The 14,873-nt window shown below is 42.4% G+C and overlaps 1 protein-coding gene across 2 annotated transcripts in view; it reads right to left on the bottom strand.

Moving 5' to 3' along the window:
• Positions 1-14,873, bottom strand: part of OSBPL10 (oxysterol binding protein like 10) — a 334,921-nt gene that overhangs the window by 77,961 nt on the left and 242,087 nt on the right. For both annotated transcript variants that reach the window (XM_064378585.1, XM_064378586.1), the window contains one exon: positions 7,660-7,814. In XM_064378585.1, the coding sequence (XP_064234655.1) occupies positions 7,660-7,814 (155 nt within the window). The remainder of the gene's footprint in view (positions 1-7,659; positions 7,815-14,873) is intronic.

Below are 14,873 nucleotides of genomic sequence, written 5' to 3'. Positions count from 1 at the left end.
TTAATGAGGAAGCAGTATATTTTTAAGTATAAGAACAGTCTGGGCTGGGAACAGTGGCTCACACTTGTAATCCCAGCACTTTGGGAGGCTGAGGCAGGCAGATCACGAGGTCAGGAGTTCAACCAATATAGTGAGACCCTGTGTCTACTAAAAATACAAAAATTAGCCAGGCGTGGTGGTACGTGCCTGTAGTCCCAGCTACTCACGCGGCTGAGGCAGAAGAATTGCTTGAACCTGGGAGGCGGAGGCTGCAGTGAGCCAAGATCGCACCACTGCACTCCAGTCTGGGCGACAAAGCGAGACTCCATCTCAAAAAATAAAAATAAAAAGAACAGTCTGACTCTTCCTGATTTTTAGTGAGTCCTGAGAGTCTGATGGCGAGGAGGCATATCTTCTACATTTGCCTGAAGGATGAATTACTTTCCCTCCAGACCGACAACGGCCAGAAGAGATTAAAAAAACAACTGGGTGATCAAATCATTGCTCATTCCTCTAGTGTCAGGATCTAAATGGAATGTCTTTGGCAGCTCTTCTAAAAGGTTATCATCAGAATTCTATCCCATGCGCAGGGACCCTCTCATACACAAAAATAATTCCACATATAACTACAACCATTTAGCACCTATTAGATACCCGATCAAGAACACTAGTGAGGAATAGACCAATTAATAGAAGCATCTTCTGCCTGAAGAGCTCCAGGACACTGTTGTTGAATCTTTCATCATAGCAGCCTATGCAAGTCACATGCCACTCAACAGGTTAAACTTACTTCTACTGGAACTCCCAGAAGCCATAGGGAAGAGCACAGAACAGAAATGAGAACAAGAGGGACAGCACACCTGTAGTCACGGACACTATCAAGAAACCTCATCGTTCACATTCATTCATTCATTCATTCAACACTTAGAGTATCTACTATCTGCATTGTACTTTCCTAAATACTCTGGAGTTTCCAGAAAAGAATCACACATGGTAAGAATTAGGTCTATGAGATGAAACAGCCAGGTTAGAAAAGTCTTATAGGGCTGAAGATGGCCACTGCATGAAGAAAGCCTACTTGGGGTAGATCGGGGGTATAGCAGACACAATCTATTACTACACAAAAGCCAATACCCTCTTTTCCCTTGCTGACAAAAACCCAATTCTGGTCTCTCTAGGATCTGAGATCCCTTTGATCTCAGGTAAGGCACACTCCACAGCTGGGGAGGGTGACTCTGAAAATCCAGTGACCCACCACCAGATATGGGTCTTGGAGTAGGTGTGTGGTCTAGCTCTGGCTATGAGATAATAAGGGGAGTGTACTAAGGGGCTTCCCTTCCCAAATAAAAAGTATCTTTTTTTTGTTTTTTTTGAGATGGAATCTCACTCTGTTGCCAGGCTGGAGTGCAGTAGAGTGGCACGATCTCGGCTCACCACAACCTCCACCTCCTGGGTTCAAGCCATTCTCCTGCCTCAGCCTCCTGAGTAGCTGGGACCACAGGCACCCACCATCACACCCAGCTAATTTTTGTGTTTTTAGTAGAGACGGGATTTCACCATGTCAGCCAGGATGGTCTCCATCTCCTGGCCTTGTGATCTGCCCACCTCAGCCTCCCAAAGAGCTGGGATTATAGGTGTGAGCCACCACGCCCAGCCTTGAAAAGTGTCTTCAGAAGAGCTCCCATCCTTCCTTCTAAAGCACATGTCGTGAGGATGCAATATTTGGGACTACAGCCATGATGCCACCACCATGGAATAACAAGCACAAGGATAAACAGGAGGAGGAATGGAAGAAACTTGTATCTTTGAGGCCATCGTGAGTTGGTGCACCAGACCTGGAACCACCTACTCCCAGTCTTTTGTGTGAAAATTTATTACTATTATTATTTTTTTTTCTGAGATAGGATCTCACTCTGTCACCCAGGTTTGAATGCAGTGATGTGATCACAGCTCACTGCAGCCTCAACCTCCCAGGCTCAAGCAATCCTCCCACTTCAGCCTCCCGAGTAGCTGGGACCGTAGGCATGTACCCTCATTGCATGGCTAATTTTTATATTTTTTTGTAGAGACAGGGTCTGTGTTGTCCAGGTTGGTCTTGAAATCCTGGCCTCAAGTGATCCTCCTGCTTTGACCTCCTAAAATGCTGGGACTACAGGCATGAGCCACCATGCCCAGACTTAAATTTATTACTGTGTGAGCTATTAATTGTAGGGTTTGCTGTTATCTACATCTTTGCTGTTATCTGCATCTTAAAGAATCCTACCCAATACAGGAGCTGGTAGAGTATAAACTTGATCAATGATATTTCCTATGCTGTAACCATTTGGAATTAAACTCTGTGAGGTTATAACAGGATTCAGTAAGGTGACTTTCAATCACTATAAGCCAATGATAGCTGCCTCACTCCTGAAACTGTTGATCACAAATAAATACGTGCCACATGTTTCAAAAAAACTTACAGGATTGAAACTTTAAAAGAAATATTTGAAGGATCAAAACAACATATTAACCTTGCTCATCTCTAAAAATTACCACCATCCCACACCTGATACATCCTCAACCAACATCTTCCTATACATTTATGTATCATGGAACGAAAAATTCAAAAATGATAAAAATGTGTTGAGGGGTTTGTACTGGCCAGGCTTCAAGCTGAACATCAGAGGATTTCAAATTGTGTTGTTAAGTTGTTCAAAAGTTCAGTGCTAAAATGATTCAACCAGGACACTGAAAATTCTTGATGCGGAAGTCAGCTAAATCTTTTATATCAGTCTCCTTCTTTTATTCTTAAAACAATTTTTCTTCCTTTGGGAAGGGAAGATTAGGACAGGTTTACTTGAAAATTCAATTACGCGATTTTTTAACCAAAGACCACTTAGCTAACTCATATGCTGACATAGCACCAAGTACATAAAGATACTGTAAGTTTTTCTATACTTCCTAGATTTGTGGGGTATAGGGCATGTGGTCTCTTGATAGCATTGTTACCACTGTAATCCAGACAACTAACGAGGCAAAGCTGCTAACTGGGACAGTCAACGCGGGTTGATAGAAGTTGATGGTTTGCTCTCGAGGAACAGGCTTAGAAACCCTCTGTTTACGGTCTCCAGGGGCAGGGCTGATAGTCCTGATGGTCCTAAGGCCAGGGGCAGGTATCTGGGCACCAGATATTTACCTCAAATAATTAACACAACATTATTTTTCATTGCTCCTCCTTTCCACCTCACTCATAAAAAACATAAGCAAGTTTTTAAAGTTTACCAAATGCTCTTCAACTAGTAAATGGATAAATAAACTGCAGATCCCACAGATACTATTCGACGCAAAAGGAATGCGTTAGTATGATTCACATAACAGGGATGAACCTCAAATGCATTACGCTGTGTGAAAGAAGCCCTAATCAAAAGGCTATATCCTGCATTTATATGACATTCCAGGAAAGACAAAACTATAGGGACAAATAATAGATCAGTGGTTGCCAAGGGCTGGGGGACAGATTTGACCATAAAGGGACATGAGAGAATTGGGGGCAGCAGAACTGTTCCACACAGGTCATGCAGCCCTTGCCTGAAATGCCTGGAAGCAGAAATGTTTCGGATTTTGAATTTTTCTGGATGCTGGAATTTTTCAATATATCACTTGAGCATCCCAAATCCAAAACTCTGAAATCCAAAATACTCCAAGGAGCATTTCCTTTGAGTGTCATGTCGGCCTTAAAAAAGTTTCAGATTGGAGGGCATTTTAGATTTTAAATGTAGGATTAAGGATACTACTTTGATTTGTTAAAACTAAGAACCTTGCATTTTAAAATGGTGAATTATGTTGTTTGTGAATTACGCCTCAATAAGCCTGAGTTTTAAGAAAACAGTTAAGGTTTTGTCGCTCAGATATGTCCTCTGGAAGGTGGGTGTGCATGGTCACGGTGTGAGCTCTGTCATTCAGGATGGGTCTCCTCATCGCCCTGGGCTCTCCTGTGCCCAGAGCCCAACCAGACACAGGAATGCAGAAAACAGAAACCACTCCAGGTGTTGCAGTCAGAAAGGAATTTGATATGAGAGTTAGCTGCCTGTAAAACTATCAAGAAGACTGGAGGAGCAGACATCAGGAACCCCTTAGACTTTTTTTTTTTTTTTTTTTTTTTTTTAGACAGAGTTTCACTCTTGTTGCCTAGGCTGGGGTGCAATGGCATGATCTCAGCTCACTGCAACTTCCACCTCCTGGGTTCAAGTGATTCTCTGGCCGCAGCCTCCCAAGTCCCTGGGATTATAGGCATGCACCACCTCTCCTGGCTAATTTTATATTTTTAGTAGATACGGGGTTTCACCACGCTGGTCAGGCTGGTCTCAAACTCCCGACCTCAGGTGATCCACCTGCCTCGGCCTCCCAAAGTGCTCCGATTACAGGCGGGAGCCACTGCACCCAGTCTAGACTTTTAAATTCAAGGTCACAACATTGTAGGTGGCTGTGATTCAGAGGTCAAGAAGCTGCTGCTGTTGTCACAACAGAGTCCCGCACCCAGGGAGGTGAGACTAAGGCCCGGAACGATGAGTGTGGCCACCACAACTGCCTCTAAACACTCCGACCTCCATGCCACTGCCTGCCAGCAGCGCAAGCAGGAGGAACTTGGTCTTCCAAATCTCAACAAATGCATCTCATTGTTATGTGTTCAGAAATCAGACTGTAAGAAAGTCTGGGACATGCAGCTGTTAGGTTTCCAATCTCTCCAACCAAGGAAGTAGAAAGAAAGTCAGGAGAGCTTGGTCCACAGTATCTACTCCAATCACCGTCCTTCCTGTCCTAAATCAAGGCATGCATGATGAAGCGGCACGCTGGAAACCTTTTTCCATCTAGACTTACATTTCGGATGGTGCTAGAGAGTTGAAAAATTGTTCTACTAATAGGTAAAACCAAGATCCTAACTCATTTCATTTTGGAAGAATATTTCATTTTCACATTTAGTTAGTTCTTGCCCCAGCAGAATAAGATTTTAAGCTACATTTTATAACAGAGCCCACCACAGCTCTCTTCTAACTCATGTATTAAACACATACTGCTCTTTGAGCTTTCATTCTGCTGGGAATTAAACAGACTAAGCTTCAAAATGCATTCTTGTTTCAGATGTAGGTTATTTTATGAGAAGCCAGAACAGCAGAGGGGAGGTACCTTTGGTATCCTGCTTATCCCCCTAAAGACTTAATATATTCTAAACACTAAACCAGAAGACAATAGTTAATTTAACCAAAAAGAGTTTCAGATTTGAGGGCATTTCAGATTTTGAATGAGGATTAGGATTAGGGATACTACTAATAGTGTCCCTAATAGGGAGCATAATAACCACAATTCTGAAAGTTGCCTTCCCAATGATCACTCATATAACTAACTATATTCTCTTGATCAAAAGGATTAAGGACCTGCTCCTAAGGCATTCTTAGCCTTTAGGAATTTCAATTCATTCTATATAGAGTTATTCCTCCACATTGTACAGAAAGGAGACAATAGCAACATTTTTTTTTTTTTCTGAAGAAAAACTATTGTGCGGATGTCACCAGTTTCTTTAACTATTAGGACAAAACATGTGACAAAGCATAATGGCCTAAGAACAAAAATAGTGTCCAAGCTATACTAGCTGTTTGGGTTTTGAAAATCATCTGCCAGAGAACTCACTGGAAAAAATGAGGGGAGGCTTTGCAAAAGAATTCTAATTTGCCCTTCTCTGAAAAACACCAAAACACCATCCTACCCAAAAAGTTCTCACTGCTACAAGGGATCAAACAAAATCTTATCTTGCTCTAATTTTAATTCCAAACAATTAAGGGTAAAATGACAATTAGAAATTAATGACTGTCCCTAACTTAATGAAAAAAGCTCTGGCCAGTTCTTCTTCAGGATATATTTTCTTTAAGTTGAACTTGGGAGTTACTTATTTGTTTATTTTTGAGACAGAGTCTAACTCTGTCATCCAGGCTGGAGTGTAATGGCACAATCTTGGCTCACTGCAACCTCCTTCTCCTGGGTTCAAGTGATTTTCCTGCCTCAGCCTCCTGAGTAGCTGGGATTACAGGTGTGTGCCACCATGCCCAGTTAATTTTTGTATCTTTAGTAGAGACAGGGTTTCACCACGTTGGCTAGGCTGGTCTCAAACTCTTGACCTCATGATCCGCCTGCCTCAGCCTCCCAAAGTACTGAGATTACAGGCGTGAGCCACCGCACTCAGCCAGGAATTAGTTATTTCTTACAGACAATCATATACTATATTTTTGCCAATGCTACTGGCCGGTGAGGCAAAGTGGGCAACAGTTCTGTGTAAAAACAACAGACCTGGCCTCAAACCTTGGGGTCAGAGGGAGCACCTATCAGAAGAACACAGAAGAAACAGTAAGAGGATTTACAAAGTCAGAAATAGCACGAGCCCTAATAAGTAAGTTAATTACGTGATAGCCCGTTAGGTTTTGCCCAAGAATGCTCCCAGAAGGAAGGAACCAAAAAATGATTACTAAAGATCTAATAACTCACTTCTCTACCATTTACACAGTCGCCAACTTACCTTCTAATTCACTTACACATCAGTTGCAAGTGTTTCTTGACCCTGAAACTCTTTGTACCTACAGGGTAAATGGCTTTCAAAAATCCACAGCCACTATTCACTTCAGACCCTGCTAATGCCCCTTAAAGGTGCCAATGACATTATTTGTAGGCAGGCTAATCTGACTTTATAAAAGCTATGCTACTAAATCACTGTCAAAGAATATAATCCTATGCTGCTTGGAGAAAAATTTCCATTGATAACCAAGACCATTTCATCGAAGAAGCTGCCTTGGGGCTTTCAACCTTATCAAATAGATCTTGGGAGTGTTCTACAATTTTCAGGCTAAAACGATTTCAATTGAAATTAAGAACAACCTCTAACGCTTGGTTAAAGGAGGCCTCCGCCCGGGTCAAGAGACTATATCAAGACTGTATCATGTGCATCAAAAGAAAAAGAAGAACAGAAATGGACTCAGGACACAAAATAAAATTGACAAGAGTAAACGCTGCATTTGACTACCCTCCAGCTGCCACTTAGAGGCAGAGTTAGGAGAGTCAAGCTGAGGGCAGATGACAGAGTCCATGAAGCCTGCTGGAGCCTGGCTGGTCATCAGGATCTGCAGGGACTGCGTCCCCTAACGAGGCAGCGCATATCCTCTGCACCCTGAACCTGGGCTGCAGCACAGTGCCCCAAAGGAGTCTCGGCCATGGCCCCACGGATCCCGGCCTGGCTCAGGAGCATGCAGGAGTCGAGCATGTGAGGCAAGAGCTTGTATCAGCAGGAACCACACGAAGAAGCCATTATTCAGGGGAGTGACATGATATATTGTAACTGCTCCCATCATGTCAATAGGCATCGTTTTAATGGATCTGTTAGAATTTCTCCCACTTGAAGTTAAAATGACTCCCATTTCAATGAAAATAGGAGATTCCTCATTCGTAGGATCACAATTCACCCACAGCAGCTGCCAGACACAAGAACAAGAGAGGTGCCAGGCATGCACATAGCTGATTTTGTCTCTCCAGGCAATTCTTCCCTTTTTTAATTTGTCTCCTCTTAAAAGAAAGAGATGAGCAAGTTACAAATATAATTACTCTATTTCTGAACAAGCGATAACACAGGCCGTGAACGCACCGAGAGGAATGCACGCTTACCTCTGGCTCTGGCTGTGAGGTTTGTTCATCTTCAGTGGAGTTTGGTAAAATTGCCCAGGTTATGTTGGCACTGGCTGATGGCAAAGAGCCAAGTGTCCCATTTTTCAGCTGTTCTGTGGAATGTGACTTGGGCCCGTGCCATCCCAGGATGTTTTCTGAAATAAAGACCTAGAATGATGCCAAGTATTTTCCAAATTAAACATTTATAGCTCATGAAATATTCGTACTCACTGTAGGAAGAGTTGAACTTGGGAGTTATTTATTTATTTTTGAGACAGAGTCTCGCTCCGTCATCCAGGCTGGAGTGAAAAGGGCATGATGTAAAACACGGTGGGCTTGTTATGAATGAAGTACCAAGAGCAGATTCTGATCGTCTGTTTATGAACTAGTTTCTGTATAAAATCAAGCCCAGAATTATCACAGGCTGTTTCACTCCCCAACAGTGGACAAAAACAACTGCTATTTACCAAAGTCAAATAAAGGCATTTCTCTTGTTTTTTTTTTTTTAACTTTTAGAAATATTTCTAAATACTTACAATAAAAACTCAGATTCTGCTGGGCACAGTGGCTCACACCTGTAATCCCAGCATTTGGGAGATTGAGGCGGGCAGATCACGAGGTCAGCAGATCAAGACCATCCTGGCCAACATGGTGGAACTCCACCTCTACTAAAATACAAAAATTTAGCTGGGCATGGTGGTGCACACCTGTAATCCCACTTAATTGGGAGGCTGAGGCAGGGGAATTGCTTGAATCCAGGAGGCAGAGGTTGCAGTGAGCCAAGATCACGCCACTGCACTCCAGCCTGGCAACAGAGCAAGACTTCATCTCAAAAAAAAAAAAAAAAAAAAAAAAAGTCAGTCTATCAAAAATAGGCTGCTCAAAATGTGGTTTGAATTCCAAGTGACACAATGGCCATGGCTCAGAAAAGATGTCTGCAGTGTGAGCACACGATGTCACCCCTGCCCTCAGATGTGGCTTGGTGTGGCGGATGTCAGGAAGCCCTATCACCAAGGACACAGGTACTCATTCCATTCTAGCAAGAAACACTTTCACAAATACCAATCTGGCAAACTAAAAACCATTTTTTGAATAATCCACCAACTCCTGGGGGGCGGGGGAGATCTTAACATTTTTTTAAGGGTCATATATTATTGTAGAATATTTTATACACCTGCTAATAGAAACAGGAGTAACCAGAGGTGGATTTCTTTACCCCATAGCAATTCTACCATTAGAATAAATAGTTCTCAGTTGGGCACAGTGGCTCATGCCAGTAATCCCAGCACTTTGGGAGGCTAAGGCAGGAGGATCTCTTGAGCCCAGGAGTTAGAGATCAACCCAAGCAAAAAGGCAAAACCCTATCTCTACAAAAAATATAAAAATTAGCCAGTAGTCTCAGCTGCTCAGGAAGCTGAGGTGGGAGGATCCATTGAGCCCAGGAGGTCAAGGCTGCAGTGAGCTGAAATCATGCCACTGCACTCCAGCCTGGGTGACAATGTGAAACCCGTCTCCAAAACAAGTAACAGAAAACAATAGATAAGTCTCAAGCTCAGCTGACTGACACCCTGGAGATTCTGTTCTAAGTCTAAGAGCAAGAATAAACGATAAAGAAAAATCAGCCTAAAGTAGAGAATGACTCATGAACTAAAATTCAACATTTCAGGGTCTCAGATGCTCCATCCATAAAGCAATACTGTGTGTCAGCCTTTTCTTTAGAATTACTCAAAGTGAAGTCTACAGGTATTCCAAACTTTCCTGAGGTATTCCCAGGGGAATCTGGTTGACAGAGGCAGATGAAGAGGCTGTGTCTGTGCGGTGCTTATATGCATGTGTGTTGCTGTGTGCAGCATTATCCAACGCAAGTGTATTTTTATGCAAAAATCTTTCTTTTTTAACGTCAAGTGTTAGGTCACATAACTCTGCTGTTAAAAGCCTCAAGTGGGCCAGACAAGGTGGCTTACACCTGTAATTCCAGCACTTCGGGAGGGCAAGAGAGATGAGTCGCTTGAGCCCAGGAGTTTGAGACTGGCCTGGGCAACATGGCAAAACCTTGTCTCTACAGAAAATACAAAAATTAGCTGGGCAGGATGACATGCACCTATAGCCCCAGCTATTCGAGAGGCTAAAGTGGTAGGACCGATTGAGCCCAGGAGGTCGAAGCTACAGTGAGCCATGATTGCACCAGTGTCCTCCAGCCTGTGTGATAATGCGAGACCCTGCTTCAAAATAAACAAATAAACAAAGGCCCCAAGTGGCTTCTCATTGCAATTGGAACAAAATCTAAGCTGCCTGGCTTTGCTCTATGGCCTGTCCAGCCTCATCTTATTCTCTTCTCCCCGTTGCTTAGTATACTTAAGTCACATCAGTATTTTTTCCATTTCTCAAATGAACCAAGTTCAAGACAGTCTTAGAATGTTTGTGCATGCTGTTCCTTCTTCCCAGAGGGCTGTTCCTCTGATCCTTCTACATCAGGGGAGGAGGTCTCTTGTGTAGATCCAGGAGTCAGCTAAAATCTCGCTTGCTCAGAGAGGCCTTCTGGGACCTCCCTGGCCAAAATAGTACCCGAAAGGCACTCTGTGTCATATCACCATTTGCCGTCTTTACCGGACTTAGCACTAACTGAATTCATTAGCTCAGTCATCTACTTATCTACTGTCTTTCCTCACTGCAATGTCGGCTCCTTCAGGACAAGAACGATACAGTCCTTGCTCACAGCTGTGTCCCCAGAACCTCGAACATGGTCTAGCAAAGAGTGCACACTCAATATGAACGTGCTGAATAAATGAGAGACAGAAAACATTAAGAGGAGTGCACATCATAGCCTCCTAAAAATTAAAAAAAATTTAAAAATGGCCAAAAGAAAGAGAATAGAATGGTGGTTGCCAGGGGCTGGAGAGTGGATGGGAGGGAATGGGGTTAGTGTTTGAGCTCCAATTTTGCAAGATGAAAAGAGCTTTGGAGACTGGTTGTGCAACAATGTGAATGTAAGTAACACTACTGAGATGTACAAATAAAAATGATCAAGATGGTGCATTGTACGTTGTGTGTATATAACTCTAATTTTTTCTTAATGGCAAAAAAAGCATCCACATAGCCGCACTTCATGTCAGTTTTCAAAAGGCAAAAACTCACAACACTAAAGCAAAGGTTAAAGATGCACTAACACCAGAACTTGAGAGAAATGTCCACAAATAACAAAGCAGATGGAGCTGGACTAAGAAAACCAACCCTGGATTCAAGACACTAGAATCTGCTCTAAGAGACATCGACAGATACCTCTTGCCTTTCCTGCTGACCAATTCCTGCCTCAGAAAACCTCAAATTGGATTCAGATCTAAAACACAAAACCGTTGTTCCATAAATATAGGAGTACTATTTAAAAAACAATTTATTACACAAGCAGTAAACATCCTGTAGAACAGTTTGGAAATCTTTTAAAAGATGAAGAAATTTGGGCAACATGGTGAGACCCTGTATCTACAAAAAATTAACGAACTAGCCAGGCATGGTGGTACATGCCTGTAGTCCCAGCTACTTGGAAAGCTGAGGTGGGAAGATTACATGAGCCCAGGAGTTTGAGGCTGCAGTAAGCCATGATCACCCCGCTGCACTCCAGCCTAAGCAACACACTAAGACCCTGTCTTTAAACAAACACTAGGGGAAAGAAAAGAGATCTGCTTGCCTAGGCAATCAGGACAATGTTCCCTCCATTCCTCCCATACCTCAACTCTGTCTCTCCCTTCTCTCTATCCCAACATTATCCAGATATGGCAATCCAGGGCACAACAGGGCAAGAAGTAAAATCTGAACCGGCAAAAGGACATTGTATCCTGAAATAGACGAAGACCAGGACAGGACAAGGAAAGGTCGCAAAGCATGCTGGGGAACACCGCTTTCTGTGTACCCTATGGATTCAGAATATCAAAGAGCCAGTGCACAAGAGAGACGCCCAACTCATTTTAAAAAAAATGATCATGGACCGGGTGGCTCATGCCTGTAATCCCAGCACTTTGGGAGGCTGAGGCGGGCAGATCACAAGGTCAGGAGTTCAAGATCAGACTGGCCAACATGGTGAAACCCTGTCTCTACTAATAAATACAAAAATTAGCTGGGCATGGTGGCTCATGCGTGTAATCTCAGCTACTTGGGAGGCTGAGGTAGGAGAATTGCTTGAACCAGGACCCAGGAGGCAGAGGTTGCAGTGAGCCGAGATCACACCACTGCACTCCAGCCTGGGCTACAGAGGGAGACTCCATCTCAAAAAAATAAATAAATAAATAAAAAAGAAGAAAAAAAGATCATGGGTTTAGGAGGCTGGACAAACCTGTTTTATTTGGATATAAAGGCAAAAATATTCTTACATGGAGTGAATAAAACAAACTGTACAGAGCTTAGGAAACAAATATTCTCAAGAAGGCTAAGAGGAAGAATGGATGTAAAATTTCTAACATAAGGTGTTGGAGAAAACACCAGGAAAGGTGTTTCCTCAGCACATAAATACAGGATAAAGCACCCTCTAGGAAACAAGAACAGAAAACAAGAAGAAGAAAACAGGCTGAGATGAAAAGAGAGATGGATGTATCAGGAAATTATTATGAGGAAACTAAACCAACATTAGTAGAATTAAAATTAAAGCTGAAAATAGGAAATAGTGGAATCAACGCTACAGAAAATCAAATAAGTAATGTATTGAGACAAGGAGGCTCTACCAATGTGCAGTTGCAGAAGACACAGATGAGACAATCATGAGGCAGAAGGTAACAGAGAAAGGCCAGGTGCGGTTGCTCACGCCTGTAATCCCAACATTTTGGGAGGCCAAGGTGGGTGAATCACCTGACGTCAGGAGTTCAAGACCTGTGCTCGCTTCAACAGTACATATACTAAAAAACAGGAGTTTGAGACCAGCCTAGCCAACATGGTAAAACCCCATCTCTACTAAACATACAAAAATTAGCCAAGGATGGTGGCACACACCTGTAATCCCAGCTACTCGGGAGGCTGAAACATGAGAATTGCTTGAACCAGGGAGGTGGAGGATGCAGTGAGCCGAGATTGCACCACTGTACTCCAGCCTGGGCAACAGAGTGAGACTCCATCTCAAAAAAAAAAAAAAAAACAAGATAATAGAGAAAATGCACAACAGAGATCCAAGAGATAAAGGATCCATGTTCTGAAGGAGAGAGATCAGATCAGTGGATAGACAAAAATGTAAGTACAGATACATGTCCTGGGCTAAACAGAGAGCTGTGGGGGCTGCTGAAAGAAGCCACCACACTCCAGCAAAATCAATGGGAAGACATGCACATTTATATGCAGCTTGGCGATACTTTCTTAGGCTTTTTATTCCTGACATTCCAAACACAAAAGTAGACAGAACAGTGTAATGAATCCCTAGTTTACGAAGTTTGGCAACATTTTTGAATAACAAAAATCAAGGAAAAATTTTCCAATCACGGAAGCAGAAAAATTAGACCTGCCTTAAAGGGGAAAAAATAAATCAGTCTTGAATTTTGCAACAACATTAAATGCAAAAAGATGAATAGGCAAACAGAAGATTGCAAATAGAAACCGGCAGATTTGGAGTGGGTTGGGGAGCTGGGGGATAGCATTCATCTCCAGCCAAAATGTCTTTCCCCTAGTAAGAATGGCCAACATTTATTGAGCTGTTGCTAGGTGCCAAGTACTGTTGTACATACTATCTAACCATTGCCTCATCTAATCCTAACGGTGACCCATGAGGCACGTACGTATTACTACCATGGCTACTTGACAGATAAAGAAACAAAAGCATTAAGAACCAGTCAGTGGTAGAATCAGATTAAAACCCATGCAGCTGAGCTCCACAGCCCAAACTCTTACTCTCTGCACCATGTGCCCTCTCAGCAGCACTGCAGAGACTCAGAAATGATTCTACCTTCTTGCAGGAAAAAAGACTTGAAAACATTTACCAACGTATGCATTAAAGAAAGAATTAAGAACTCAAGAAACAGGGAAGTCATATATAAAAAATAAAAAAAAAAAACTTGTGGTAAGCAATGAACTCAGTTAAACAGAGCTGAGTAGGGTTGGGTCGATGGTCAGGCAAGGAAGACATTCACCTCAGGTGTAAAATATAAGGAAGGATCAAGAAACAAGTTAAATTACATAAATAATGTAGGGTCCTGATCCAATTGGATTAGTGTCCCTGAAAGAGGAGGAAGAGAGACCAGAGCTCGGCCCTCCAAGCTCACACACCAAGGAAATGCCATGTCTGGACACAGTAAGAAGACGGCTGTCAGCAAGCTGTGAAAAGAGCCCTCACCAGAAACTTTTGGTCCCAGGTTGGAATCTTGATCTTCAGACTTCCAGCCTCCAAAACTGTGAGAAATAAACTTTTGTTCTTTAAGCCACCCAGTCTACAGTTTTTTAATAATAGCAGCCCAAACTAAGACACTGACTTTATGTAAACTTCTGATATTTTGTTCATTATCAATTGTTTTTGCAATTATTTTAGTTAAAGATATTGCACTAAAGCATCGTTTATCTTAACTACTGAAACTTTTGGCACCCTTTTGAATTTTGCACTCAAGGCTAGCGCCTCTTTCATCTCATCCTGGTCCCAGCTCCGGAACAGGCTATGAATAATATTTCTAAGCATGGTTATATAACTGAATATTAAGTCACATAGTATTTTAAAAGAGAATTAGTCATTATCATACATTATCTAAGTATTATACTAACATTAAAATATTAATAACAATTGCCCGCATATCATAGAAGCAAAAACTGTGAAGCAGACTAGAGGGGCAGAGGAAGTTAAAGTATGCCCTGTCTTCATCACCAAAGAAAAGTTTCAAAAGTATTGTGTCATCCCTTTGATGACTACCAAAAAAAACAGGTTAAAGAATGCTTGTGAAGCTGGGTGTGGTGGCACACACCTGTAGTCCCAGCTCTTCAGGAGGCTGAGGCAGGAGGACTGCTTGAGCCCAGAGGTTCAAGGCTATACTGCACTATGACTGTGCCTGTGAAGAGCCACTGCAATCCAGCCTGGGCAACACAGTGAGACTCTGTATCTTGAAAAGAAAAAAAAAAAAAAAAAGGATGCTTATGAAAAACTTAATACAACCACTACTAGAATTTATACATACATGTCATATTTCTTCCCAAAACACTAAAGAGTAAAATAAATACAACCCGTACAGCAAAACAAAAAACATGAAAAGCAGTATGGA

Source organism: Aotus nancymaae, unplaced genomic scaffold, assembly GCF_030222135.1.
Source record: "Aotus nancymaae isolate 86718 unplaced genomic scaffold, 86718_ANA_hifiasm-v0.15.2.pri h1tg000019l, whole genome shotgun sequence".
Taxonomy (NCBI): domain Eukaryota; kingdom Metazoa; phylum Chordata; class Mammalia; order Primates; family Aotidae; genus Aotus; species Aotus nancymaae.
The sequence above is the reverse complement of the archived record's forward strand: the minus strand, read 5'-3'. Positions and strand labels throughout refer to the sequence as shown.